This window comes from Tremella mesenterica (genome assembly GCF_000271645.1).
Source record: "Tremella mesenterica DSM 1558 unplaced genomic scaffold TREMEscaffold_13, whole genome shotgun sequence".
Taxonomy (NCBI): Eukaryota; Fungi; Basidiomycota; class Tremellomycetes; order Tremellales; family Tremellaceae; genus Tremella; species Tremella mesenterica.
This window is the reverse complement of record NW_006711237.1, coordinates 228,228-252,441: the sequence shown is the minus strand read 5'-3', so window position 1 is coordinate 252,441 and position 24,214 is coordinate 228,228. Positions and strand designations below refer to the sequence as shown.

Sequence of the window (24,214 nt, the reverse complement as noted above, 5' to 3'; positions counted from 1 at the left end):
GTCAATCGGTCCACTACTACCAGTATTGAATTATACCCATGGGAATTCGGGAGTTCTTCAATAAAATCCATCGAGATACTGGACCAAGGTTTCGTAGCCACCTCCAGCGGTTTAAGCTCCCCATGAGGTTTCTGCCTGTTAGTCTTTGCTCTTTGACATACCGCGCATCCAGCAACATAATCTTCGACATCCTTCCTTACTCCAACCCAGACATAATCCCTCAGGACTAGTTCAAGGGTCTTCGCCAAACCTGGATGACCGGCCAAGGCTGAGTCATGTCGCATCTTCATGATTTTTAGCCGAGCGTCGGCGTAGTTTGGCACATAAGTACGATCATCGAATGTGAGGAACCCCCTCGAGTTCCAACCTCCACGAAGTATTAGGGGGGACCGCGAACTACGGCGTAACTCGGCGACCGACTCTGGTTCCTGTACGTCATCTTGACATGTCGGATGGGAGCACTCAGCACAGGTTACTCCCAATAGTTCTTTCCTAACCTCCTCCACCTCTTCGTCCTCCTGTATTCCAATTATCAAATCCATAGGATCAATAAGGTCGTTCTCTCTCACTTCCTTTGTCCCTTGCAAGGCTCGAAGGAGGTGTTGTAACCCCGAGCTAGTCTCGTCAAGTTCGTCGAACTGCGGCAAGCCTTGAATAAGGTTGCTCTCTTGCACCATAGTACTTCCCTTTCCAGAGTGGTAGTCTGCCCTTCTAGACAGCCCGTCCGGCAGTGTGGCTTGTTTTCCTGGTCGGTACACCATTTTGAACCTGAAATTAGAGAGCTCTTCGACCCACCTACCCTGCCTAGGGCTAAGTTGTTTAGGTTCCATCCAATACGTCAAATTCAAATGATCTGTGAGAACTGTAGTCTCTACCTGTAGTAGTAAGTGTCTCCTTCTTCTGAAAGCTTCAACGATAGCTAGTAACTCCTTTTTGCCTACCGTGTAGTTCAGCTGCGCCGCCTGAAACGCTCCGGACTCGATAGCCACCGGGTGTTCTTGTCCCAACTCGTTCACCTGCAAAATTATGAAACCCCAGCCAAAGAACGACGCATCTGTTTGTAGTAGAGTCTTCAACGAGGGATCAAAGTGAGCCAATACAGGGGCCCTACACATCCTCTCCTTTAATTCTTTAAAAGCTCTTTCCTGTTCTACTCCCCAAACAAACGGTACATCCTTCCTGGTGAGATCATTGATCGGTTTAGCAATTCTGGAGAAGTTGGGGACAAAACGCCGATAATAACTGACAACTCCCATAAATCCTCTGCTCTCTCGCAAGTTCTTAGGACGAGGGAAAGACACGACAGCATCGATGTATTCCGGATTACTAGAAATCCCTTCTCGCGAAACCACGAACCCCAGGAAGACTACCGAATCTCTTTCAAACTCGCACTTACTTGCTTTTACGAACAAATTCGACCTTCGAAGCACTTCGAACACCTTCGCCGTAGTTCCTCTTAGTTCCTCCAACGTTTGACCGTAGATGAGTATATCATCTATGTAGACAACTACTCCTTTTCCCAGCAGCTCCCGAAAACTTTCATTCAAGAAGTGCTGAAACACAGCAGGAGCATTTCGTAGACCGTCTCGGACAACAAGAGACTCGAACATACCGTACTGAGTCCTGAACGCTGTCAAGTGTTCGTGTCCTTCCTTTACTCGTAAGAGTTGATAAGCCCCAATCAGATCTAACTTGCTGAAATACCTCGCGTTTCCTAGCTCTTCGGTTATCTGGCCGATCAGAGGCAGCGGATAGGCGTCGGGTATCGTTGCTTCGTTCAACTTTCGGTAATCAATGACCATTCGCCATTGACCTTTTGCTTTCTTTGGTACCAAGAACATCGGTGATCCGTAGGGCGAATTACTGGGTCGAATTCTTCCGGCCGATATTTCGCGATCTAGGATGTCTCTCAGCGCGCTTCTCTGATCTTCTCCAAGCGAGTAGAGTGGAGCAACCTTCAGGTTCGCCCCCTCCTTAAGATCAAACTCCAGATCATAGCCCCTCGAGGGAGGTAATTCTTCACCTCCCTTCCTTGGGTTAAAAACATCAATGAACGAGTGGTATTGTTCAGGAACCACCTGATACAATTCCTCCTGTTCCTCCGGACTCAGTTCATCCTGGTCATCTTTGTCTCGGAGATCTATCGCGTCCGTCGGAGTCGGCAGCCCTATGGCCGCTAACTTCGCCGCACTTGGTGGGGTTGGGATGGGAAATTTCACCGAGTTGTCTCTTCCATCAAGGACAACCCCTTCCTTCCTCATCCAATCCCACCCTATCACAACATCTGCGTCGCAGAGCGTTGTTACATCGAGACAAACAGATCGCACTTCGGCGTCCTTCGTCAAACTAAATCCGACTTCGACAAACTCGGTGATGGGTCCAGCGACACTCACCGAGCCGTCGAACATGTGAACGGGTACGCTCACCTGATATCGCCTCTTTTCTACACCTATCTTCGCTGCTGCCCTAGGGCTTATATATGAACAAGTAGCTCCAGTGTCCCAGAGCGTAGTTAGCTTTATTCCATTAATGAAAATGTCCGATTTAGGTTGATCTCTGGAAACGGAAGGGATGAGGAGATGATTATCGACATTGCATGAACAAGGGGTACTGAGTGGTGTATTTTTGTATTCACAATCCTCTGGCTCCATCAGCTGTGTTTCTTTTATGGGTTTGGGAATGGTGGCCGAGAGAATATGGCGGACCCGCCGAGCCTCGCCTACTGCGACAGGTCCTCTTCTTTTCCCTGGTCCTCTTCCAAATCTACTTCTCCTCCAACCGCATTCAAGTTCCTCCTCTGTCCGAGAGGTACTGCGTTCCCTCCCGATCCTCCACCACGTTCTCCGAACTTCTCCCCCCATGGAGGCAACAGTCCAACCTTAACCTTAGCCTCCCTTACAGGGCATTCCTTCAGCCAATGTCCTGCTTCACCACACTCGGTACACTTCCCCTCCTTCCTCCTTGTCTCCCTCAGATCGGAGCTCGGCCTAGGCCATCTTCGGCGAACTTCGTCGATGTTTGGCGGTGTACTCCTTACCACCGTCGACATCATAGCCGCCTGGACACCACCCTGCGCCGAAGGTTGCCCCTTTTCCCATTTCTTCTCTTCTTTCTTCTCCGTCCTCTGACTTTCCACCACTGTCGTTGTCCTTATCCCTCCTTCCCTTTTCCTCTCTGCCTCCTTCTCCACTTGTCTCCTCCACAGGCGGTTGTCCAAGGGAATCACAAACTCCAATAGCTCTTTCACAGTCCCAAACGATCTACCGTGTCTTGCAATTTCATCTAGAAGGTGCGATTTTAGTCCTTTCTTGGCTCGGTCAACTAGGTTTCCATCATCAGACCACTTAAGAATCGCAACATGTCGCTGGAAGGCGGAGAAGTAGTCCGAAGCAGACCCGGTTTGCTTGAGGTCGTTAAGTTGTCGGGCCGCAGTTCCTTCTTCGTCTGGATCACCAAAGTTAGTCTTGAGGTACTTAACGAACTGATCGTGTGTCGTGAGGTACTCAGGAAGAGGTCTTTTGGATAGATCGGGCTGCACTGCAAGAAGAGGTGTTTCGCGTAGATGAGAGATCATGAAAAAGACTTTCTTAGTGTCGTCGGGGAAAAGATGAGAGTTCAATTCGAAATGTACGTCGCACTCAGACAGAAAGGCGGTTAACTTGTTCCGATCTCCTCTCCAGAGGTCTGGGTTAGGTAGCTTTATCCCCTTCCGTTGTTCGCCCACTACGCTTGGGGTCGCCGAAGTTTGCCGTCCCATGGCGTACCTCACTCCTTCTGATATCCCTTCTGCAATCCCGCCCACTGTATCCCTTTCTCTTCTCTGTTCCCATTCCTCCCTACGCCTTCTCTCCTCCATCATGTCTTTGTTCATATTCGCCACCATCTGCATCAAGGCCAACACCACCCCTTGTGTTCCTTCTTCTCCCAAGTTCGCCGTACTTCCAGTGTTTTCTCTTGGGCGTGGGGTTTGGTCTGATCCAAGTGGGGATCCCGCAGGTGGGAGAGCATTAGACGGAGGAGAAGGAGGGTTAGAAGGCACCGGTGGAACGAACTCATCTCCTTGAATTGATCCCCCCACACTATCCTCCACTCCAAGGTCCTGCCCCATTGCTCTGCTAAGCTCCTCCAATGCTCTCCTCTCGTTCTCCTCCATCCTGTCTCCATCCCTACTCATCCCTCGTGTAATTCTTCTTTCTGGTTCCATATTATCTTTGTACTTCTCCGAGGTTCGCACGGGTCGTCGGTAAGAGCGATCCTTGATACTGTCACGGCCGTCGAGCAACTTCTTCCTAATAGACCGACGGTCGACGAACCTCGGCTAACTTCACGCTTCTGAGTCGATGTCTCACCCGACCAGGAGGGCGCAGACGTCGAAAGGAGTGTAACTACGGCGTACTTCGGCGTAGTTACTCTAACTAAGGCTTTGTTCTATTGATGGCGATGTATCCCGATGTATAGCTATCTCTATTTGTCTTTTACTACTGACAACAATCAAGGATCGCTGAAGAAGTTCAGCGATCTGTAAACTATCTATACTACTCCTCTCTTCTCATAGAACGTCCCTCAACTCCTGCACTGCCTCACGCTCAGTCCTCTTCGTTCAACCTTGCCGTACCTCGCCGTATCCCTGTCACAAAGCGTGTGACAAGTTGAGCGAAAGTCGGGGAAGGGTATTTAACCAGCGATCGGCGGTAGGGTTAACCGCCGAGTAATAGGCCTTTTCGTCGCAGTGGTTAAGATCACTGTTCCGTTGGGCACTGTTATATCGTGCATATGCTGGTCAGTATGTCTCGTGACAGATTAATCGGCGGTTACGGGTAGGATCCTGGGTTCGACTCCCCGGACGGCGCCGGGGGTAACCCAGGCCCTACTTGGAAAACCTCCCTCTCGGAGTAAGTTTTCGGTCTATCGTACCCTTCCCAAGTGTGGGGGCCCAAGCGGGGTCCCCTTGTCGGGGCCCCAACGCGGGGGCCCAAGAGGGTGCATAATGTCACAAAGCGTGTGACAAGTTGAGCGAAAGTCGGGGAAGGGTATTTAACCAGCGATCGGCGGTAGGGTTAACCGCCGATTAATAGGCCTTTTCGTCGCAGTGGTTAAGATCACTGTTCCGTTGGGCACTGTTATATCGTGCATATGCTGGTCAGTATGTCTCGTGACAATCCCCGATATCCTACTCCGCTCACTTCGACTAACTTCGCCTAACTTCCCCTGTTCTGCTCTCCCTCGGTTCCCTTCCCCTAACTTCGCCGTAGTTCTCCGCTAGACGGGGTTATCGTGACAAATACACTCTTGGTTCTCGTAACTTCGCCGTAGTTGGTCTCAGTGGTTCGAGTGGAGGTTGGTGGTGGTGAAAGGAAGGTCGGTGATGGTGAAAGGAGGGTCAGTGATGGTGGTTGTCAGGGATGTTACGACGTAGTTCGTGACAGTTTGACAAGAACCATACGTTATGAGCTACACCATCTTCCGAATGCAAAAGTGCCTCACAGTGCCGAGTTAGAAGAAGGTTATATTCTCCTATCCAGCTATGGGCACAGCGACGTTACCCTTTGGAATCCTTGGAATCCTTTTGAGAGTATGGGGTGTGAACTTGAATTTGACTGGACAAAATTAGCTCAAGCGAGGGTCAAACCTAGTGACGGAGGTCAGGTGTCTTGCCTCTCAGATCCAGTCTACAAGGGTATTCACAATAGTCTTGCTGGTCATTTTGAACTTCTGATAGACGGACAAAGACCGGATGGGATTATTCAGGATCTGCAACACACTGCAGCAAAATTACATACCACTTTGGTGATGCTTCAAACTAGAACACAAAAACTCATCAACAATACCGTGGAGTCACAACAGGCCGCGGGAAATTTGCCGAGCACTGCTGAGGGGTTGGAAGCCATGCAGGGGGAGTTGCAAACCACCTTGAACTCAGCAGCCCAGACTATTATTCCCAAGACGGACCTTGAGGCACTGTCTGACGAGATATCGGATCTGTGCGAGAGGTTCTTGGAGCTTGACATGATGCAGACTTTCCAGTCAGTTTTGGACAAAGCTGACGTTGGATAGACTTTTGCCGCTGAAGGCTTTTGATTTGGAGCCTTCCAAGGTCCAAATGAGTGAGATCTACATCATAGCCATAGATAGAAAAATGATGAAGAGGGTTCCAGAGTGAGTAGTGTCTTGTGAATTTATGCCCGAAGCCCACGTCCCGCTTGCCAACAATTGTGATGTTTGCATCATTCCAAGGCCTCAAACTCTCCTCCAATGTAAGACACCCCTTATCATGACCTCTACTTGTACTTGTAGGTTGCAAAACTTTTGTGTCATTGGCCATTGTGGCTGTATCATTTCTCTCCTCAGCTCTTTGCTTCACCCTCAGTCTTTTCTGGAACGACCGCCTCAGCTATGCCATGTACATTATCCTGGGACTCTATATGTCCTTGCATGGATTGTGCATAGACTTGAAAGCGAGATTCTTAGGGCTTGACTTGATGGCAGTACCTGAAGGTATGATGGGACTTCTGCAGCCGCATGAAACATGTTAGCGTCTTTGAGATCATCTGAAACACATATGTTGATCATAAAATGCAGATGTGAGGTATTTACATATACCAAATACCTGTATATACAATGATTCACCCAAGTCCAGCTCTTCATCTCCGCCCTTCCTTCTAATATAACTTCTCCTTACAATACACTCACGTCGATTCGTGCAAATCCCATAGCAAATCTAATCTCGTTTAGTCATTCTCCTCACAGATACTTCTCACTTAAGAACCACTTCTCACATTGATTCTTAGTGAGTTGTGTATGTCCCATAACAACTCTAACCGTTTCGCCTTGTTCTTTCTTTAATTTTGGGACTAGGTAGCCACACCACCTAGGTAAACTTTTGACGATCATCGTCTAGCACCGCTTGTGGCTTCGTGGTCTCATTCAGGGGACAGGACCGTGATTGGCTCTACGTTCCCACACCCATATACGTCATATACGTCCCTCCATTCTACCCGTTTACATAGCTTGGTCCTTCTTCCATGAAGTTCTCATGTCATAGCCTCCACCATTCACTCCCTTGTTACTCTTCAATCTTCCCCACCCCATTCTAGAGGATTTAAGAGGGGAAGAGAGATCTTGCCACCCTATTGACTAGTCACCAACTTAACAATCAAACTTTCAGTATGACCGACGACGATGCTGATCCTCCAAATCTTCTTGAACTGATCAAGGGTGTCTTGCCATATCAGGCTATTGTGGCGATCCCGCCCATCACAAAGGCGGACCCTTGGGAATGGGACAGTGACCCAACACATCCGCTTGACGCCGGTACCAAGATTACTAGCCCGGGCTGGAGGATAACCAAGCATGGCTACAGGGATGATATACTTCGCTTCTTCATTGGTTATTTGCACAACGGATATGACTCAAGAGTTGACAGTTGCACAGAAGTGCATGTTGGAGCTGAGACGTTCATGTTGTATTATGTAAGTGCATAGCTCTCTATCAAAAACTGCTGACCTATTCACTTGCTGATCAGTCTCTAGAGCGTACAGATTACAATGGACCCAGCAGGAGAATATGAAACTCATCAGTCTTTAGTAAACCAACAGTCGGGTGAGACTGCTTCTCAGACTTTAGCCAATGAGACGGAATCTGTGCGCAAGGGAAGATAAACGCTTGAAAGAGCACTAAACTTTCGACTCCCACCTGTGCCCGGACTGAAAGAAGTAATAACATACCAAATTCATCACCTTTCAAGTGCAGTGGATGATGAGCCACAGAATTTTGAAAAGAATCCTATTGTCTTCTCATGCTCTGTGAATAGCCAGATCAATCACCATAAGCATGATGGCACAGTGTCTCGGCAGCTTGCATCTGACTGGTCCAAAGCTGCAAAAGCCAAGGTCGAGCCTAGTAAGGGAGGTAATGTATCCGGTTTAGATGACAAGACAAAGCGGTGTCATGATCGTATCCTTGGGTTTTTCAATACTCATCAAGACGGGGATCCGGATGGGATAATTCAGCAAATGCAAAGTACTAGAGATCAGTTGTGGGAGGCTTATGAAGCGTTGGTGGCCAAGGTGCAATCATCAACAACAGCACCTCTGACAGATGAAGATGGGATAGTGCTCAAGTTTGAGCAATTGGTGACAAACGTGCTGGATCTGGGTACACAGTTCAGGGAGTTGGGCATGGAGGGGACCTACCAGTCAATTCTCCTTGAACCACACATTTACTCTAGCACGGGAGCATGAGCTATATTCCTATTATTATTAGTTGAACGGATATAGACCGACGTCACACCAAAAGACAGATGAGAAATCAAGAGGAATCCAGAGTAGTAACTCTCTTGGGCCTTGCTTGCCCTTAATTGCTAACCGTTTGCTGATTCAACATCTGTATCTCGTGTCCGGCATGATACCCTCTTTCCAGACCACAAAACACTTATCATCACCTCTACTCGTTTTTTTAGTGATTTCCAATTATCAAATGACAGACAAGTTGATCATTCAATGCAGATGAAAGGTATTTACAGATAACAAATACAAGTCTATACAATGATTCCTTGAGTCCAGCTCTTCATACCCTCCATTCGGTTCGATGAAGTTCCTCCGTACGGATAGAGGCACGCATATTCTCGGGAGAATCAAATGGTAAACCCCCTTCAATCCATTCTTTTCCGGCTCTTCATTCACCCTTCGAGAATTCTCCTTCCATCAGATCAATCCTGTCCATTCTGTAGATATCCACATATTTTCAGGAGAATCAAATGGTAAAACCCCTTCCGTCCATCCATTTCCTTTTTCCATTGGATATCCCTCTATCTGTCCTAGATCCACAGGAGAGACAATCGGTGAACGAGGTAATGGTACGAATCTCGGATCCACCTCTCCTTTTTCCATCTCGGAATCATTCACAAGTGTCCTATCGGCTTCTTCTATTGATGAATTTGATCGTGATGATGATCCTGAAGTCGACCTCTGACCTTCACCAAGAGATTGAGATGACGACCATGTTGGCCGAAGACTGTTATATGTGATCGTACCTGAACTATCGGACTTTTCAGAGAGATTAGAAGGTGATAAGGTGTTTGGTCGAGGAGAGAGATTTGGATACGGTGACCTAATGTTTGGTCGGGGAGACGGTGAAGGTGAAGGTGAGAATTGTAACCATTCTTCCACTTCTCTCCCAAATCTTTCTTCTTCACTCCCTTCTTCATTCGATTCGTTAGGTTCTCCATCAAGAGAATAAGGCATACTTGCCCAATGTGCCACTAATCGGGAAACAACTTGTTCGTCGTTCCCCTCTTCGACTTGAGGAAAAGTGGGAAAGTCGGTAGTTGGTGGACCCTGAGTTGGCCAATTGGATATATTCGGTTGTTGGGATAACGAATCTTGGAGAGAAGAAAGAGTACCGAAATCACCGAAGAAATCTAAGGAGCCATCTTGAGGCATATTTAATTCCCTAGTTAAATTAGAGAGGATATCTTCTAATTCCGTGGTTGCCCATTCTTCGTTCATCGGAAGTCCCATACCTAGATTTTCGAATGAAGGATATGTGGCTGTATATTGGGATGAATTACTTGTGTTGGGGAAAGAAGGTGTAGGAGGTGTGAAGTCGAATCCTGGTATTCCAGGTATATCGGGAAGAGTTATCATCGGTCCTCGCCAATTTGGTCCCATGATGGTTTGAGCGGGACCGGGGATCTGTTGTGAGGCGGTAGTGACCGAAGAAGGTGAGGTGGAGAAATCCGATGGAGAGCTGAACGCTGTGGAGGATGGAGTGGTACCGAAGGAAGAAGGGGAGAAGTACGAGTCATGAGAGGCGGAAGAGTCGGATGATGTGGAGACTGATCGAGTGAGAGATTCGTCTCGGTCCGTCGACTCGAAATTTGGAAGATTGGGAGGTGGCATGACAGCTGAAGTAGCTGATGAAGTAGACTTCTTTCCTCGAGTGGGCAGAGCTCGGACTTTCCTGCCGCCTTGAGAGGGTACGATAGGTGCTGGAAGACTTGTCGAAGGTTGAGGTCCGGCGGCGTAAGAGATGGATAATCCCGATGATGGATGTGATGACGGGGGAATCGTGACAGTAGGTATAGTAAGGTGATCAGGAGTATTAGAGTCGGTAGAGGGAATGGAGGTTGGTTGCTGGTTTCGTTTCGGTAGTTTGGCAACAGGTCGTTCTTTCTTCACTCTTCCAGCTCTGAACGGTTTCCCACTAACCGCAGCCCGTTTTTCCCTCGCTCGGCGATTTTGGAACTATTCGTCAGCTCTTGCCACCACTACTAACATTCCACAACAGTCCATGAGGTCTCACACTATAAACTCAATCCTGAAGCGTGGGAGAAAGGAATGGAAACGAGAAGGGACGTTTTGTATGACGCAACGAGGCATCGAACAATAGATGACTGGATCATATGTGTGTGGGGACGATGGAATGTCGAAGCGAAGTGCCACATTCAAATCCGCCACACTGCCACATTGGAGAACAATAAACTACAGTGACAGACGCGCGGGCCCGTGTCATCCAGGAACGATCAGATGTTCAGTGGCACCTTGGACGATGTGGCGGTCTGTGCTTTTTGTAGACGCGTCAAGGTTTATTGTTCGCTCCAACACCATCAAACGAAAAAAGTGGGGGACAAAAGAGAGGAGAAGTAGGGGCCACGAAGGGGTGGTATTGGACAAGGGGGCGAAGGGGATGCCTCGAGACCAAGGAAACTATAGAGGGACGAAGCAGACCCAGGAGATGGCGTTGAAGCGGTAGGAGATTATGGAAGGAGGGCGAAGAGAAGGAGGGGAAAGCGGAAGGGAAGTGGACTAACCCAGGTGCGAACCTTCGAGTCAGCCGATGCATTGAGTGGAAGATAAGGGAACTCACTTGTGCAGGATCGAGTTGGGCTGCTTGGGCGATGAGATGACACTCTCGAACCGACAGCATGTGCGTTCGAGAATAGGCCGACTCGAGAACCTGTAAGGCACCCTTCGAATAAGCCAGCCTACGGGTCGTCCAAGAGAGACTCACTGAGGGAAACCCATTGACACTGGTAGGGCAGTCGATGAAGCTACTCTTGGATCCCTTGGACATGTACTGCATAAGGGCGTCATTGACCGTCTGTTTTACCTCTTGTAGTCGATTACGGTACTGTGATTCATAGATTCGACACAGTCGGTGCTCAACACTCTCGTCGCCCTCTCCTCCCACATACTCCAAAGACTTCGTACCATTTAGAGTGGTCTGAAAGGCTACCTGGGTGTTCTGTTTTAGGTGGAGTAATCTTTCTGTGACAAGGCGGATTACATCCAATCTGATAAGGTCAAATTCTGGGCTTTCGAAGATCACGGGATAAAGAGGATAGCTGTCGAAGTGATCCAGCTGAGGAGTGACGCCGGTTCGTCGAAGGGGATGGGAAGATGTGTCACTTCCACGGTGTTGACGTTGTATTTCCGAAGCAACAGTCAGGATACGGCGGTACTGTGGGAGCATAGTCAGAGGGGTGGGTGGAAGAGAGAATGTAAAAGATGGTATGGTGCGTAAGAAAAGTGTGGAGGTCAAACAATGAATCTTCCACAAAAAGCCTATGTCCGGTCGAATGCAGGGTCAATCAAACAGCCTTTTGTCCGAGCCGATGCATACCTACTTGGATACATCTCTGGCTGTGAAATATGCTTTCTCGCCATTCTTACTATCTCTCTCTGTACATCTGCTCTGATTTCAGCATCAATTTGGAGTATGGAACCTCAAGGCATGGCACAGGAACTGCTCGCCTGTTATCACGACCTCCATAGTCATCTCCATGATCCAGAGCGCGTACGAGAACATCTCCCACGCTGGACGCAGCTGCAAAAATGGTTTGCGCAGGTCGCTGCCGATGGAACCCTCAGCCGGGAGACTGCTAGAGCAGGGCTATCTGTCAGCAAGAACATCTCGAGTATAGTGACACGCATACTAGAGCTGGAGGACACGTCGTACCGTGCATTAGCAGAGGTCTCGGCCTGCACTACAGAGATCATGGAAGGGTGGAAAGGTTGGTCACTCCTCATGATTCCCAGGACGTCACCGATATATCACCGGCAAGTGTTGAGCTGACGGCATCAGCTGGAACCAGTATCAATTTGGCGACAAGGAAAAAGCGCTCTTGGGCAAGCCTTTCCTCTCCTTCACCATTCACCGCATCAAAGCGTCCGCGACCTCTCTCACCCTCCCCAGAAACCCTCTCGGCCGCTCATGAAATCTCTTCATCGACACTCCACCACCCCACCTCCCCCGGCCTCACCCCCCAATTCCCTCATTCCTCCATTCCCCCTTTCACGACCCTATTGTCCCCCCCAACCGACCCAATCCGCACGTGGTTCATCTCCCATCTCGCCTCCCCCTACCCAACCCCACTCGAAAAAGTCGAACTAGCCACATCAGCCAATATAACAACCAACAAGCTCGATTCCGATTTAGTCAACTGGCGTCGAAGATCCGGGTGGGCGAATGTTAGGGATAAGTATTGCGGTGGGAACAAACATCGAACTGAGAGGTTGATCGAAGATGTTTTAAGTGGGAAAGAAAGGAGGAAAGAAATTTTGAGAGATGTCGAAAAGGTTAGAGCGTATTTAGAGAGGAGGGAAGAAGAACGAGTTGGTGATTGGGTCAAAGATGTGAGTTTATCTTTTGGCATCATATCACTTCATTCCATCATTAACTTCACTACCTTGTCATTCACCCATGATCGTGGTCGTGTTGTGAGGAGTCGAGATGTGTATGTATTTCAGTTTGGGAGTTTCGATGGGTGAATTTGATTAGTATTGTGAAGAAGGAGGTCGCCACTCATTTCTTTGGTGGACAAAGACCTGTCATACTTATCTCTTTCACTTTCGTCGAAATGTCATTACGCATCTCTGTATCGGACTATCATTCTTAGTTCCCCAATCTTGGGAGATTGAGTAGTGACAATATCATCATCCTTGACTCATTCCACAATCTGAAACGTTACGGCGGATTATGACATTCATTTCCATTAGCTTCAAAACTCTTCGAGACTCGAATCCTCGTTTTGACGTCGAGCGTGTTTCATTTGAAGATACGGCAAGCTGACCTCCAGCTTATCGCTCTCCCAACAGTGGCCAACACAATCTCAACACAAGATCCCATTCGATTATCTCACACTGCTCGCACACCATCTACCTCCTCCACATCCTCAGCTTCCAACTACATCAACGAAATCTCCCCATCATCCCGCTCCATCTCTTCGTCATCCTCTTCTTCCACATCATCCTTCGGTTCAATCTCGAACACGTCGTCAGTATCCGAAGCGTCCAACCTCATCCCGGTCAATAACAAACGTCCTCTTCCCCCAACTTTCCAAGATGAGTCCGAAAGGCCATCAGTAAGAGTGAAGACGGAACATTCGGAAGATCACACGATGTCGGAGGACTTCGTGATGGATTCTGAATACGTCGAATCGCCTGTTGGATATTACGCAGCAGATGGAGGATACCAGAGAGAAATGCCATATCCCTCGAATGGTACGCAGAGTACTTGTGGGAGTTTGTGGTCGACAGAGGCTTCGTTGCCCATGTTACCACATATGCAGAGTGCAGTGGGTGGCAGTGCCAGCGAGGCGAGTTTCAAGTTGCCGGAAACACATCGATTCGACTTTCAATGGAACGAGTCCCAGTAAGAGTTGTGATATAGTACGTGTTTGATTTCCGCAAAGAGCGATATGCTGATGATCAAGGAAAATGAACCTGGGAGTGAGCGAAAACGATCAATATGTGGGAAAAGTAAGAGGAGTGGATTCATAGATATATTTGGAGCGTTGGAGAGGACGAAAGATGACATGACTTGTGGATCGTCTGTACAGTCACCCACCCATACAAATGTCCATCTGACGACCGGCGACGAAATTTTTGTGAATAGATCTGTGTGTATAGATCATGTATGACGATCAAAGATCCTTTGGAAGATCCGTCCTCGTCGCGTTCTGCCAGATCCATGGTATCAAACTGCTTTTGTTCATCATCAGTAAACACGAGGCAGAACGAGTCAGCTGACAGTAAATAAAAAGGGATTCAGGAGACGTGAGCGAATTTAGAGCGTCAATTACGTCAACACATGCCGTCATCTCCAATCCGCCGTGGCAATGCAATGCAAATTCATCCACCGATCAAACTCACTCGCACCATACTTCAGATCCACTGAGTGATCCTCCGTACTGGTCTAACCACACTCCCACAGACTTACTCGTCGTCTTCGGCATCGTCCTGGTCAACCTTGAAGTATCGCAGAGCGTAGGTGTCCTTGGCGACAGCGACGACACTGGAGGTTAGCAGGATGCCATGTGGATGACTATGCGACCGTCCTCATGGCCATACTTGTCGCCGGGATCGATCTTTCAGGATGACGACACAGTGATGGGGAGCTAAGGGGATGGCGAGGGGTGCCCAGAAGATATCATCCGATGGAAGGGACAAAACAAAGGCAGGGATATACAGCAACTCACCGAAGAAAATTCTCGAGCATGTTCTTCTTCAGGTATTTCTTGGTCAAATACTTGAGGTATCGCTTAGAGAAGGGAATGTAAGCGGCGATGACAATCTTGTTCCCTGACAATTAGCATGGTAATCTCATCTTCACTTGACAACCATCACCGAGAAGACCTTCGGCGAGTCCGAGCGGGAAGGTACGGTAATCAGAATCCATGGAATCACACGTGATGTCATTGTGGGTGGAACGAGGGAGTTGTCGGAAGAAAGACATGAGACGGTCTGGGCATGAGAGTGGAAGGGAGGTTGGTGGAATGGGGCTTCGGTGGTAGACTAGCTCGAACTCACCTTCTCTGGTAATAACAACAGCTTCACCGAGCTGACCCGCTTTACCCTCTACCTTGATACGATCATGCAAGAACTTCTCGAACGAAGCTGCGTCGAAGACTCCATCGTTGACGGGGACAGAGTAGTCGATGAAGAATTTGTGGAGGGGCTTGCCCGTGACGGGTTTGACGGCGGTTTTGGGCTGTTGGAGAGATCGCATTGAGAGATCACACAGACATGAACCAGACGAGTGGACGGACGGGAAGGCGGAGGGACATGATGAGTAGAATGAGTCACAAGCGAAGGGAAAGTGGGTGAGGAATGATTCAACAGGTCGATAGGAAGAGTAGTGGAGAGAACGGAAGATGGGAGAAGAAGAACAATGTCAGCATATTTCTGAGCCACTGCATGAAAGAGCTCACCATGATCGTCTACAGAGTTCCTCTTGCTATGAGGGGTCCTGCAAAACTCGATGGAAGTAATCGAAATGGTAGGAAGAAGGATGGAGGATGGAATTTCACTAGCGAGAACAGCGTCGGAGTTTCGATCGGTCTATCGGAGATATGGCGAGATGGGAAAGACGTAGAGAGTGTGGCATTGTTCGGATGTGGCGCGGGGGTGAGTGTGGCATTTTTTCACTTTTGGCCGGGTGAGAAGCGCGCGCATCAAAGACCAGGATTCACGCGCACTCCCACGGCGGGATAGAAAGTGACCACACGGCGAGAGATCGGGGAGCATGACTGACCACATATGACCCGAAAGATCTTGGAACTTCCTCAGGACCAACGTGAAAGCAAGGAGTGTACGGTTCAGCTGGTGAAATCACACTGCTTTTGTTATGTGCACCTTGACCAACGATGGGAACATCGGTAGTGATCCTCGGGACGTTGTGAGAAAGCGGAAGACCTTTGGAGAGAAGAAAAGTTCCATAGACTATAGCCTGGGGTGGAAACCGTCTCCGATTGAGACTCAAAAACCTCAGATGACCATTCTCGGGGTATGAGATATTGTGATTCAACACTTAATAGGATATCAAAGTGGTAGTACATGTACGGATATATCATCACCAATGTGTCTCAGGCGCTCTCATATTTCTCCAGATGAGGTCGAGGGTATGAGGTCATATGTCAAGAGCTCTATTTCTGTGCCTCATGTATCCGTACCCTATTCTTGGGTGAGATACTGCCAGTAGTTTCTCGACTCTCCCCAGGATTTCTTTAAGACTGGTGCGCGGGCCCTCCCACTTTGTGACGAGGACCTCCGAGCGACTGGTTAAACATGGCTTGAATATATCCGAGTTGAGATCCAATGAGAAGGAGCGCGTTAGCTTATCTAGTATCGAAATGCACTGTTCTCGACTAACTTCTTGAGAGAACCCATCCCACTACTCACGAGGGTCTCCTGCACTAACACCCCTGCAAACCCACTCATGTATCTCGGTGCAGTGAAAATGGAGTCACTTAAATGTTCCAACTTCTCGGATAGCTCGTCATCGGTCTTTGACTTCTGGCTTCCATGGGGAAGCATGGGGAATTCCAACGGGATCTTGATGGAGGAGGACTCTCCTCTGCCTTTGACAAACATGCTCCTGTGACCCTGGTCACCTCTGATCTACGGAATCGTCGGTACGCATAGAGTTCAACACCTCTTACTCACATCAACTCTACTCTCAAGCTTACAAGCTGGCCCTGCAGAAGCAGTGATACGAAAGAACATGTCAATTGTCAAGGTCCGTGAAAGATACTTTATTTCTTCGGGAACCCATTTGGGTGTCTCGAGAACCAATTTGAATTTCGTTTCGGTCCTATCTCCGTCAATGCGAACAGGAAATTGGGTTGTCATTACTCTCACATATACTGTATGCAAGTGTTTATTGATGGGAAAAGGTAAGAGAAACGGTGAGAAATCGCCTTTACGGGTGGGGTACGAATGTAGTCCGGGCGTGTAGGAGCTTCACGTCTTTTCATACCTTCCTTGAGCATTTCTAACCCATCTTATACACTCTTCATACTTTCTCACACTCTGACATCATCTGAAAAGAGATCACAAACTATCATGATGGGCAGGACGAGAAGGTAGAGTGAGTCGGCTTACCAATCATCCTCTTCTACCTCCACCAGCCACATACTTTGACAACCATCCGAACCATGGCAGCAATTGTTCCTCGCCATGTTCAGTGTCTCAGATAATAAGTGAAGAACAGTGACATGTCCTTCTTGGCATACAATGAAAACGGGAAGAACAGGGTGTAGATCCAGGGTGGTGTTGCATCTGCATGGACGGATCTAGATGACAACTTTTCTCTGCATACAAACGACTTACCGTATCATGGTGTTGTACCTTTCCGTCGAGCTTGGGTTTGAGGTTTTAGAACAATTTGTCCGTTGACAATGTTGTAAGGCAATATAGCGGATCCACTGATGCATATGTATAAAGAGACAGATACGATGATAGTATGGTAAGGGCTTGAACCGCCTGAATTTGTCCGCCACTCGTTTGCGGGGACGTACAGGTGCAAGTATGCAATGTCTTATATTTTGACCTCCCTATATCAGCTACATTCGTCCCTCCAAAGCATCTCATTCTCCACTCATCAACAATGTTAAGGAAAGCGGGGCAACGGTCACCTCAAATCATCTTGTCTCCTGTCCACTCCAATTTCAAAAGACTTTCATTCCAGCCTCGCCTTTGATAGATCGCGGTTCCAACCAAAGACCAGAAACACAAGCATTGAATGACTAAGCAAGCAAACTGAGTGGTGTATTGACAGGAAGGCGAATGGGCATGATCCGGCCGTACGAGCATTCAGAGAAACTCAGAGCACTGCTTTGAGCGTGGGAAATGCAGTGCATGGGAACGAAACGAGAGTGATGCTTGAGATGTTTCCACGTCTCCTTTCAACAATGACGGAGAGCGATGGGATCGGTGTCTCTCGAGAAGCCAATGTAGAAGATACTTAAACATACTAACTCTGTTGAGTCTGCATCCTCATCTGATAATCTTAGACAAGTGACCATCTTTTGGAATGAGTCAGATGTTTCCTGTGGTTATTATCCCTGTTATACAATCATCTCCTATACCTGCTCATGCTTTGCTCGCCCCCAATTCCGGGGACTCGACACAGGGATCAATGGAGGCGGTCATCCAAACGCTAATTGACTACTTTCCACCGGTACAGGAGCAGTTGGACAAGCTCAGAAAAGACAAGACTTCAGGCGCTACTATTTCTGGTGGGAGAACTACCCCTGAAAATCATGAAGAAGACACGGAAGCAATGGACGTGCGGGAAACCATAGCAACTACCAGCTCTCCTCAATCCCAGCGGCGAACAGAGCTATGTGTTGAGCTCATTACTGCAGCCCCAGCACCCGACCAAGAGCCAACTGAGAGTTTGTGGGCGCGACTCAAAATTACCACCAAGACTCATCATGTGAGTTCTTGCGTGGACTGTTGATCAAGCTGACGATCAGGATAACACAACAAGTGAGAATCTCGCCGACAGGCAGAAGACCCACTCTAAGTATGTAGAGAGTTTTGCTGCTGTGTTCGGAAAGCCGTTTTCTCAAAGCTCCCGGAAGATGAACGAAGAACTCAAAACTTTCGAGGGCAGCAGGGGTGACCTTTTGGAGCACACACGTAGGGACGAGGCTGATGACCCACTCATATTTTCAGGGATTGTCAACTGTGAGACACTTGAGATGAGGCTGTTCGAAAGTAACAGGTACACTCCAATCAGGACCTTATTGAAAGAGGCTTATCAATTGTTGAAACTGAGAATTATCCCCAGTGTCACACTGGGTGCTTTTACAGACTCAAATGGAGTCCTACACACCTACCTCATTCCTCAGGGTGATATAGATACTATATCAAGACACATCAGTGAATCCAAGAAAGAGAGCTCATTACTACTCTATCTCGTTCATACTTGTCAATGACGGGAGACAAAAAGTGCACTCCTGACGTCTATAGCACTCCAGTCTGATATGTGTTACTTGTGTCGGATTCCAGCAGAGGTCGATTGCTGTTTCATGGCGTCATTGACCCATGCACGGTTGCGGCACTGATACTGGGTCTTCCAAAGCGGACTCCAGGCTTCCGCTCCACCTTACTAAGAGATTCCCACAACAAGTGAAGTAGCTGTGTTGTAGTTCATGGCATGAGCTCTTCCACGCCCAGAAAAGACTTGACCAGGGAGTGTTATGAGGTTACCACACTAATCATGTTTGTCTGAGTTGTTAGGACGTCTTCCAATCTCCGTCTCTCCTTGTGCAGCATGGAGGTGATAAGCATGCAAAGCGTTTGAGACATGTGCCACTTGACCCGAGATAGGTACTCCTAGATCAGGGCATGACGCTGACAGTACATGAATACAGTATCGTAAGAAGTATCAGTATAAATGATCTGCTTCCGTGCATTCTCAATAGCACTTCCCTGCCTCGGTACTTGAAGAGATCAAATGCTTTGTATCCTAATGTGTATAAACTAGTCGTGATTATTCAGAGGTCGTTGAGACTTTCACCTTAGCACAATTACTACCTAGCCTCCTGGACAGTCATGGCACAAGCCTCAAGAACTCATGTCAATTATACTGGCCAGTGCAAGAATTTTAAATCTGGCAAGTTGGAAAACTCTTCTCGCCTCTCAAGTGAGAGGGTCCTTCGGCTTCTCGAGAAATCTAGAAGCATTCGCGATCGCCGTCAGGTCTCTGTGATCATCATGGTAAGAGAAACTTTTAAGCCAAAGTCGGTATGCTACAACCTTGTTGCTCACATGGCTATAGTCCAAACATGGTGGGATTGGGTCAATCCAAGACTGGAGGCCACGCTCTAGATCCCACCATTCCGTATCTTCCTGACCGGGTATGGTCTTCACCGCCACATGTATGTTATTAAAGATTTCAGACAAGTGGGACAAGATAGGTTCGGCACCCTGGACCGATGATTCCTCAACAGCGTCCAAAACTAGCACTATAGAGACATGAGAGAAAGTTTCCCCAACTCTGGAACAGAACTTGTAGATGTGCTTGGCTGTTTCTTGGATCTCAGATGGCAAGTTGTCATCTGGCAGACTGACATCATTGACAGTGTAGTCGGATACAGTCACCTGCGGGAATGTGGAGAACGTTGTTTGCTGATAATTAGATGATAATACAGAAGGGAAAAAGAGCATGCATCAATTCTACAAGTCTCTATACTTATCACATTCCACTCACACGCAGTAAACCAGAGACGATCGAATAAAGTTCAGAGGATAAGTTGAACGGAGAAATATTCGACGGAAGGGGTAATAATCTAACGGCGGTTCGGCCGTCCTGGCCCGATTCTATCGGCTAACAAATATAGTATGGAGTGAAGGATCATCAGTGTTGTGCACAGATGCATCAACATGTCTCTCAAAATCTTCTTCCGTCCCATCATCACTATTGCCATGTACTACTGTATCAAGTCAATCCTGCTGGTGGTTTGTATCAGTGTAACCAATAAGTGGATTATGCCTGGGGTACTCCCCTATCATTCAGTGTTGGGTGAGGGACGGTTGTTTTGTTGCTGAACCCAAAGCAATCTCAGTCTTCTGATCGGTCGATCGTATCGTATGGAACCGAATTCCCAATGAATCATCACCACACATGATCCCTGCCGCGTCCGAAAGGGCGAGGACGATCTTCGCATGACGGTGCCTCTGAGCCAGAGTTCGATTATTCTGCGACTGTCCAAAAGAATACGGAGATGCTGGGTGCCGAATAGCGTTGATTAGTCGAATTACCTCCTTTATTTGTGGGAAAGGAGATTGGTTGATCTCTGTCGGAGAACCAGTTTCTGAGGGAGAGATATGGCGAGTCATATCCCCTCGCACACACCAGGCCTGGTCCCAGTGTCACAAATATACGACTGATGACAATGAAGCCACAATGGCGTGTCTCAAACAGTCTTGAAGGCAACAGTAAGTTAGAGTAGAGAGCTAGAATCAAAGATGACAATTGCTCAGAGAGGCAGAGAAAGAAACTGAGAGCTGGGACCACTATTTATAGACAAAATACCCCAAACTGATCCTAAAACTCCTTCCTCTCCTCTCCTACTTCTTGGGAAGAAATCCCGAGGAAAATGGGTATCAAAAACAACATTTCGGATGAGCTTACAGAAGGCTCTGAATCATCCTGGAAGCCCCCAAAAGAGATTTCTTCATCAAAGGTTGAATTCATGAAAAGGAACACGAATAAAGGATCCACAAAATGTGATCCTTTAATACCTGAAACTTCCCCATGCAGTCTTGATGTGCTCCAATCTCTCAGGGGGTTCCAAGGGTGTTTCTTAGGCGCCCACATTATGGAGATTTTGACCCAAAACTACCTGGTTCAGTCCCGCGGGTTCGGTACAGGTTTGAGGGGTTCGGATATAGGCTAAATATGCTTAGTAGAGTGGGTTTCCTTCTGGTTCTCTCAGTTGAGTCGTCTGCACTGCTGAAAGAGATGAAACCTCTGACCATTAGTGGGTACTCCTCATCACTAGTGTGTACTCTTCATCAGTGGTGTACACTTCTCAATCAGTAGCGGGTGTGCATTGATCAGTAGCGCGGTTTCCATATTCAAACATGTGTTTTCACAAGGCTGTCCTGACAACCAGTTGATCCTGTGATTGTCCCGGTGATGGATCATGTGATTGATCTGGTGATTGATCTGGTGAACCAGTTATTTGGTAACCAGGGAGTCATACTGACGTCCACTTAGGGCACAACCTGCCACAACACGTGGCCAGGAACACATAGGCCTCGGGGTTTCATTAACCCCGCATCCTCTGATTGCTCACTCTTCTCTTACATTGTCAATGTCATTGTTAGGGACACGGCCGGAGACGTGCACCTCCGGAGCTGCACGGACCTGATCGTTCCCAGCCGGAGATGGACCACTCCGGAGCTGAACACTCCTTTTAGCCATTCCCATTCAGAGAGACATCAATAACAGATCATCCACGCTGTACAAGACAGTGTTGGTAACTCCAAAGGGCAGATACTCAACTAAGACAAGTGTACGAGGTAACCATCAAAGTGCTGTTTATCATCACATGCTGTATCTGGCAAGAAGGTCAGCCAATATCCTGAACCAGGGGGGATTCCAATGGTGATGTATCATAGGTAATTGTTGCAGTGTTTGTAGATTTGAAGTTGTGGGGCCAGACCACCATGACTCCAAGAGTCCAGAAGATGGTACAACAGGATATATGTACTGTGATTTATGTATGTGGAGAGCTTGGGGCTCATAAGAGCAAAAATGCTCTGGCCGTGTCCGGACCCCTCTGGAGCTACATGGTTCTCTGGCCGGGTCCAAGAGGGGGGTTTTGAACCATGCAGCTCCGGAGGTGCACGTCTCCGGCCGTGTCCTCAACATCATTATTAGCTATACCATGTCATTTCCGCTCATTGTCCATCTTCAGACTATCAATGTCCAGGAGGATAATATGAGCCATAGGGATGCCAAGAAGACCCCTGGGAAGGATAGGGAGGCCAATATTGAGAGGGTAGAGGAGGGAGAGTAGGTGGAAGAGGGGGGGTGGTAAGTACCTCTCCTCAGGAGTATGAATGTGTCATAACCCTCGAATATCTGTAAATACCACGTGCATATCATCCACTCAAGTCCAGTCAACTTTACTCAAATCGTCTCAACTCGTTCTATCGTACGACATGTGGATCACCATTCAACCTTAATCACCCTCCCATCACTGAGTCAACCTGACTCGACATTGTATACATCAATCACGTCATCTATCGTCATCTATCGTCATCTGTCGTCATCTGTCGTCATCTGTCGTCATCCCAAGCTCTGGCCAACATGTACCAGGTTCCGTGTCCTCGGTTCCGCTCAGACCGGACGAACTGATAAGCGAGGGTACCTCGGGAGCAATATTAGCCGGTTGGCCGGTCGGCATCTATTTCTGTCTATGAACCCGTCCCAATCAACAAACAACAGAATCATCAATAATCGGTAATTAGCCATCAATTCCTTAATTACTAATTAGTGCCTTAATTAGCGATCAATTACGGGTACCTTAATTAGCGATCAATTACGGGTACCTTAATTAGCGATCAATTGCGGGTACCTTAATTAGCGATCACGCCACTGACGTCATAGGAGAGTACGTACGTCCGTCAAGGGTAGTACGACTCCCTTGGTTACCAAATAACTGGTTCGCTGGATCAATCACAGGATCAATCACAGGATCAATCACAGGATCAATCACAGGATCAATCACCGGGTCAACCACGGAATCAACCAGTCAACCGGTCGTCAGGATAGCCTTGTGAAAACACGTGTTTGAACATGGAAAACACGCTACTGATCAATACACACCCGCTACTGATGAAGAAGTGTACGCCACTGATGAAGAGTACACACTAGTGATGAGGAGTATGCACTGATGGTCAGAGGCTTCATCTCTTTCAGCAGTGCGAACGACTCAACTGAGAGAACCAGAAGGAAAACCACTCTACTGAGCATATTTGGCCTCTATTCAAACCTCTCGAACTTCTACCGAACCCGCAGGACTGAACCAGGTATTTTTGAGTCGAAATCTGCATAATGTGGGCGCCTAAGAAACACCCTTGGAACCCCCTGAGAGATTGGAGCACATCAAGACTGCATGGGGAAGTTTCAGGTATTAAAGGATCACATTTTGTGGATCCTTTATTCGTGTTTCTTTTCATGAATTCAACCTTTGATGAAGAGATCTCTTTTGGGGGCTTCCAGGATGATTCAGAGCCTTCTGTAAGGTCGTTTAAAATGCTGTTTTTGATACAGGGTTTCCTCAGGTTTTCCCCCCTGGAAGTAGGAGAGGAGAGGAAGGAGTTTTAGGCTCAGTTTGGAGGATTTTGTCTATAAATAGTGGTTCTAGCTCTCTGTTTGTTTCTCTGTCTCTCTGATCAATTGTCATCTTTGCCACCCACTTTCTACTCTAACTTAATTTGTTGCCTTTAAGACTGTTTGAGACACGCCATTGCGGCTTCATCATCATCAGTCGTATATTCGTGACAGTATCATTCTTGTATGTCGGTGCTTAGCTCCCATACCTGCAAGGCATAAGTCCCCAGTAATTCTCTAGTCTCTGGTTCATCTGTTCTAATGCCCGCCAAGGCATAATCTCTCAGTCTCTTGTTCTCGCAGCACTTCTATGTTCTGCATGGTTCGTCATAGTTCCTCATCGACCACCTTCAACAAAGTCGAGCGACTTCCGGCGCATTCCATAGGATGTCATAGTAGGACGTAGGTCAACACAGATATGGCATCGTAGGATATCAGTGGTTATCAGTGGGATGCAAGGCAATGCATGCAGGACAGTGCAGGACGGTTCAGAGCGCTCGTATTCCGCAGGTCTGCACAAGCCTCTGAAAAAGGCTGATTTGTCTATATAAACCCTATCTTGTACTTTGTAGTCTTC

At 47.9% G+C, this 24,214-nt stretch overlaps 9 protein-coding genes across 9 annotated transcripts; 5 read left to right on the top strand and 4 right to left on the bottom strand.

Annotated features, from left to right (window-relative positions):
* Window positions 1–5,133: 5,133 nt before the first annotated feature.
* TREMEDRAFT_65108 (uncharacterized protein) lies at window positions 5,134–6,533 on the top strand (the record flags this gene model as incomplete). The annotated part of the gene is made up of 4 exons (XM_007007300.1): window positions 5,134–5,139; window positions 5,314–6,023; window positions 6,055–6,156; window positions 6,368–6,533. The coding sequence occupies 4 exons, from the start codon at window positions 5,134–5,136 to the stop codon at window positions 6,531–6,533; spliced, it is 984 nt and encodes a 327-aa protein (XP_007007362.1).
* A 633-nt stretch (window positions 6,534–7,166) lies between these two features.
* TREMEDRAFT_65107 (uncharacterized protein) lies at window positions 7,167–8,240 on the top strand (the record flags this gene model as incomplete). Its single annotated transcript, XM_007007299.1, has 3 exons — window positions 7,167–7,469; window positions 7,578–7,640; window positions 7,815–8,240. 3 exons carry the CDS (start codon window positions 7,167–7,169, stop codon window positions 8,238–8,240), a joined length of 792 nt encoding a protein of 263 aa, XP_007007361.1.
* A 462-nt stretch (window positions 8,241–8,702) lies between these two features.
* TREMEDRAFT_65106 (uncharacterized protein) lies at window positions 8,703–10,292 on the bottom strand (the record flags this gene model as incomplete). The annotated part of the gene is made up of 3 exons (XM_007007298.1): window positions 8,703–10,188; window positions 10,209–10,244; window positions 10,276–10,292. The coding sequence occupies 3 exons, from the start codon at window positions 10,290–10,292 to the stop codon at window positions 8,703–8,705; spliced, it is 1,539 nt and encodes a 512-aa protein (XP_007007360.1).
* A 464-nt stretch (window positions 10,293–10,756) lies between these two features.
* Window positions 10,757–11,213, bottom strand: TREMEDRAFT_65105 (uncharacterized protein; the record flags this gene model as incomplete). The annotated part of the gene is made up of 4 exons (XM_007007297.1): window positions 10,757–10,822; window positions 10,867–10,968; window positions 11,011–11,130; window positions 11,151–11,213. 4 exons carry the CDS (start codon window positions 11,211–11,213, stop codon window positions 10,757–10,759), a joined length of 351 nt encoding a protein of 116 aa, XP_007007359.1.
* Window positions 11,214–11,713: 500 nt separating this feature from the next.
* TREMEDRAFT_57675 (uncharacterized protein) lies at window positions 11,714–12,594 on the top strand (the record flags this gene model as incomplete). The annotated part of the gene is made up of 2 exons (XM_007007239.1): window positions 11,714–12,013; window positions 12,085–12,594. Coding segments are annotated over exons 1-2 (790 nt in total), but the record flags the coding sequence as incomplete, so codon positions are not given.
* A 549-nt stretch (window positions 12,595–13,143) lies between these two features.
* Window positions 13,144–13,931, top strand: TREMEDRAFT_57674 (uncharacterized protein). The gene is made up of 2 exons (XM_007007238.1): window positions 13,144–13,670; window positions 13,715–13,931. The coding sequence occupies exon 1, from the start codon at window positions 13,400–13,402 to the stop codon at window positions 13,655–13,657; it is 258 nt and encodes an 85-aa protein (XP_007007300.1). The 5' UTR covers window positions 13,144–13,399; the 3' UTR covers window positions 13,658–13,670; window positions 13,715–13,931.
* A 285-nt stretch (window positions 13,932–14,216) lies between these two features.
* TREMEDRAFT_34691 (uncharacterized protein) lies at window positions 14,217–15,009 on the bottom strand (the record flags this gene model as incomplete). Its single annotated transcript, XM_007007214.1, has 3 exons — window positions 14,217–14,295; window positions 14,480–14,582; window positions 14,811–15,009. The coding sequence occupies 3 exons, from the start codon at window positions 15,007–15,009 to the stop codon at window positions 14,217–14,219; spliced, it is 381 nt and encodes a 126-aa protein (XP_007007276.1).
* A 900-nt stretch (window positions 15,010–15,909) lies between these two features.
* TREMEDRAFT_65102 (uncharacterized protein) lies at window positions 15,910–16,631 on the bottom strand (the record flags this gene model as incomplete). Its single annotated transcript, XM_007007296.1, has 3 exons — window positions 15,910–16,116; window positions 16,182–16,400; window positions 16,446–16,631. 3 exons carry the CDS (start codon window positions 16,629–16,631, stop codon window positions 15,910–15,912), a joined length of 612 nt encoding a protein of 203 aa, XP_007007358.1.
* A 1,183-nt stretch (window positions 16,632–17,814) lies between these two features.
* Window positions 17,815–18,536, top strand: TREMEDRAFT_65101 (uncharacterized protein; the record flags this gene model as incomplete). Its single annotated transcript, XM_007007295.1, has 3 exons — window positions 17,815–18,219; window positions 18,260–18,473; window positions 18,505–18,536. 3 exons carry the CDS (start codon window positions 17,815–17,817, stop codon window positions 18,534–18,536), a joined length of 651 nt encoding a protein of 216 aa, XP_007007357.1.
* Window positions 18,537–24,214: the final 5,678 nt, after the last annotated feature.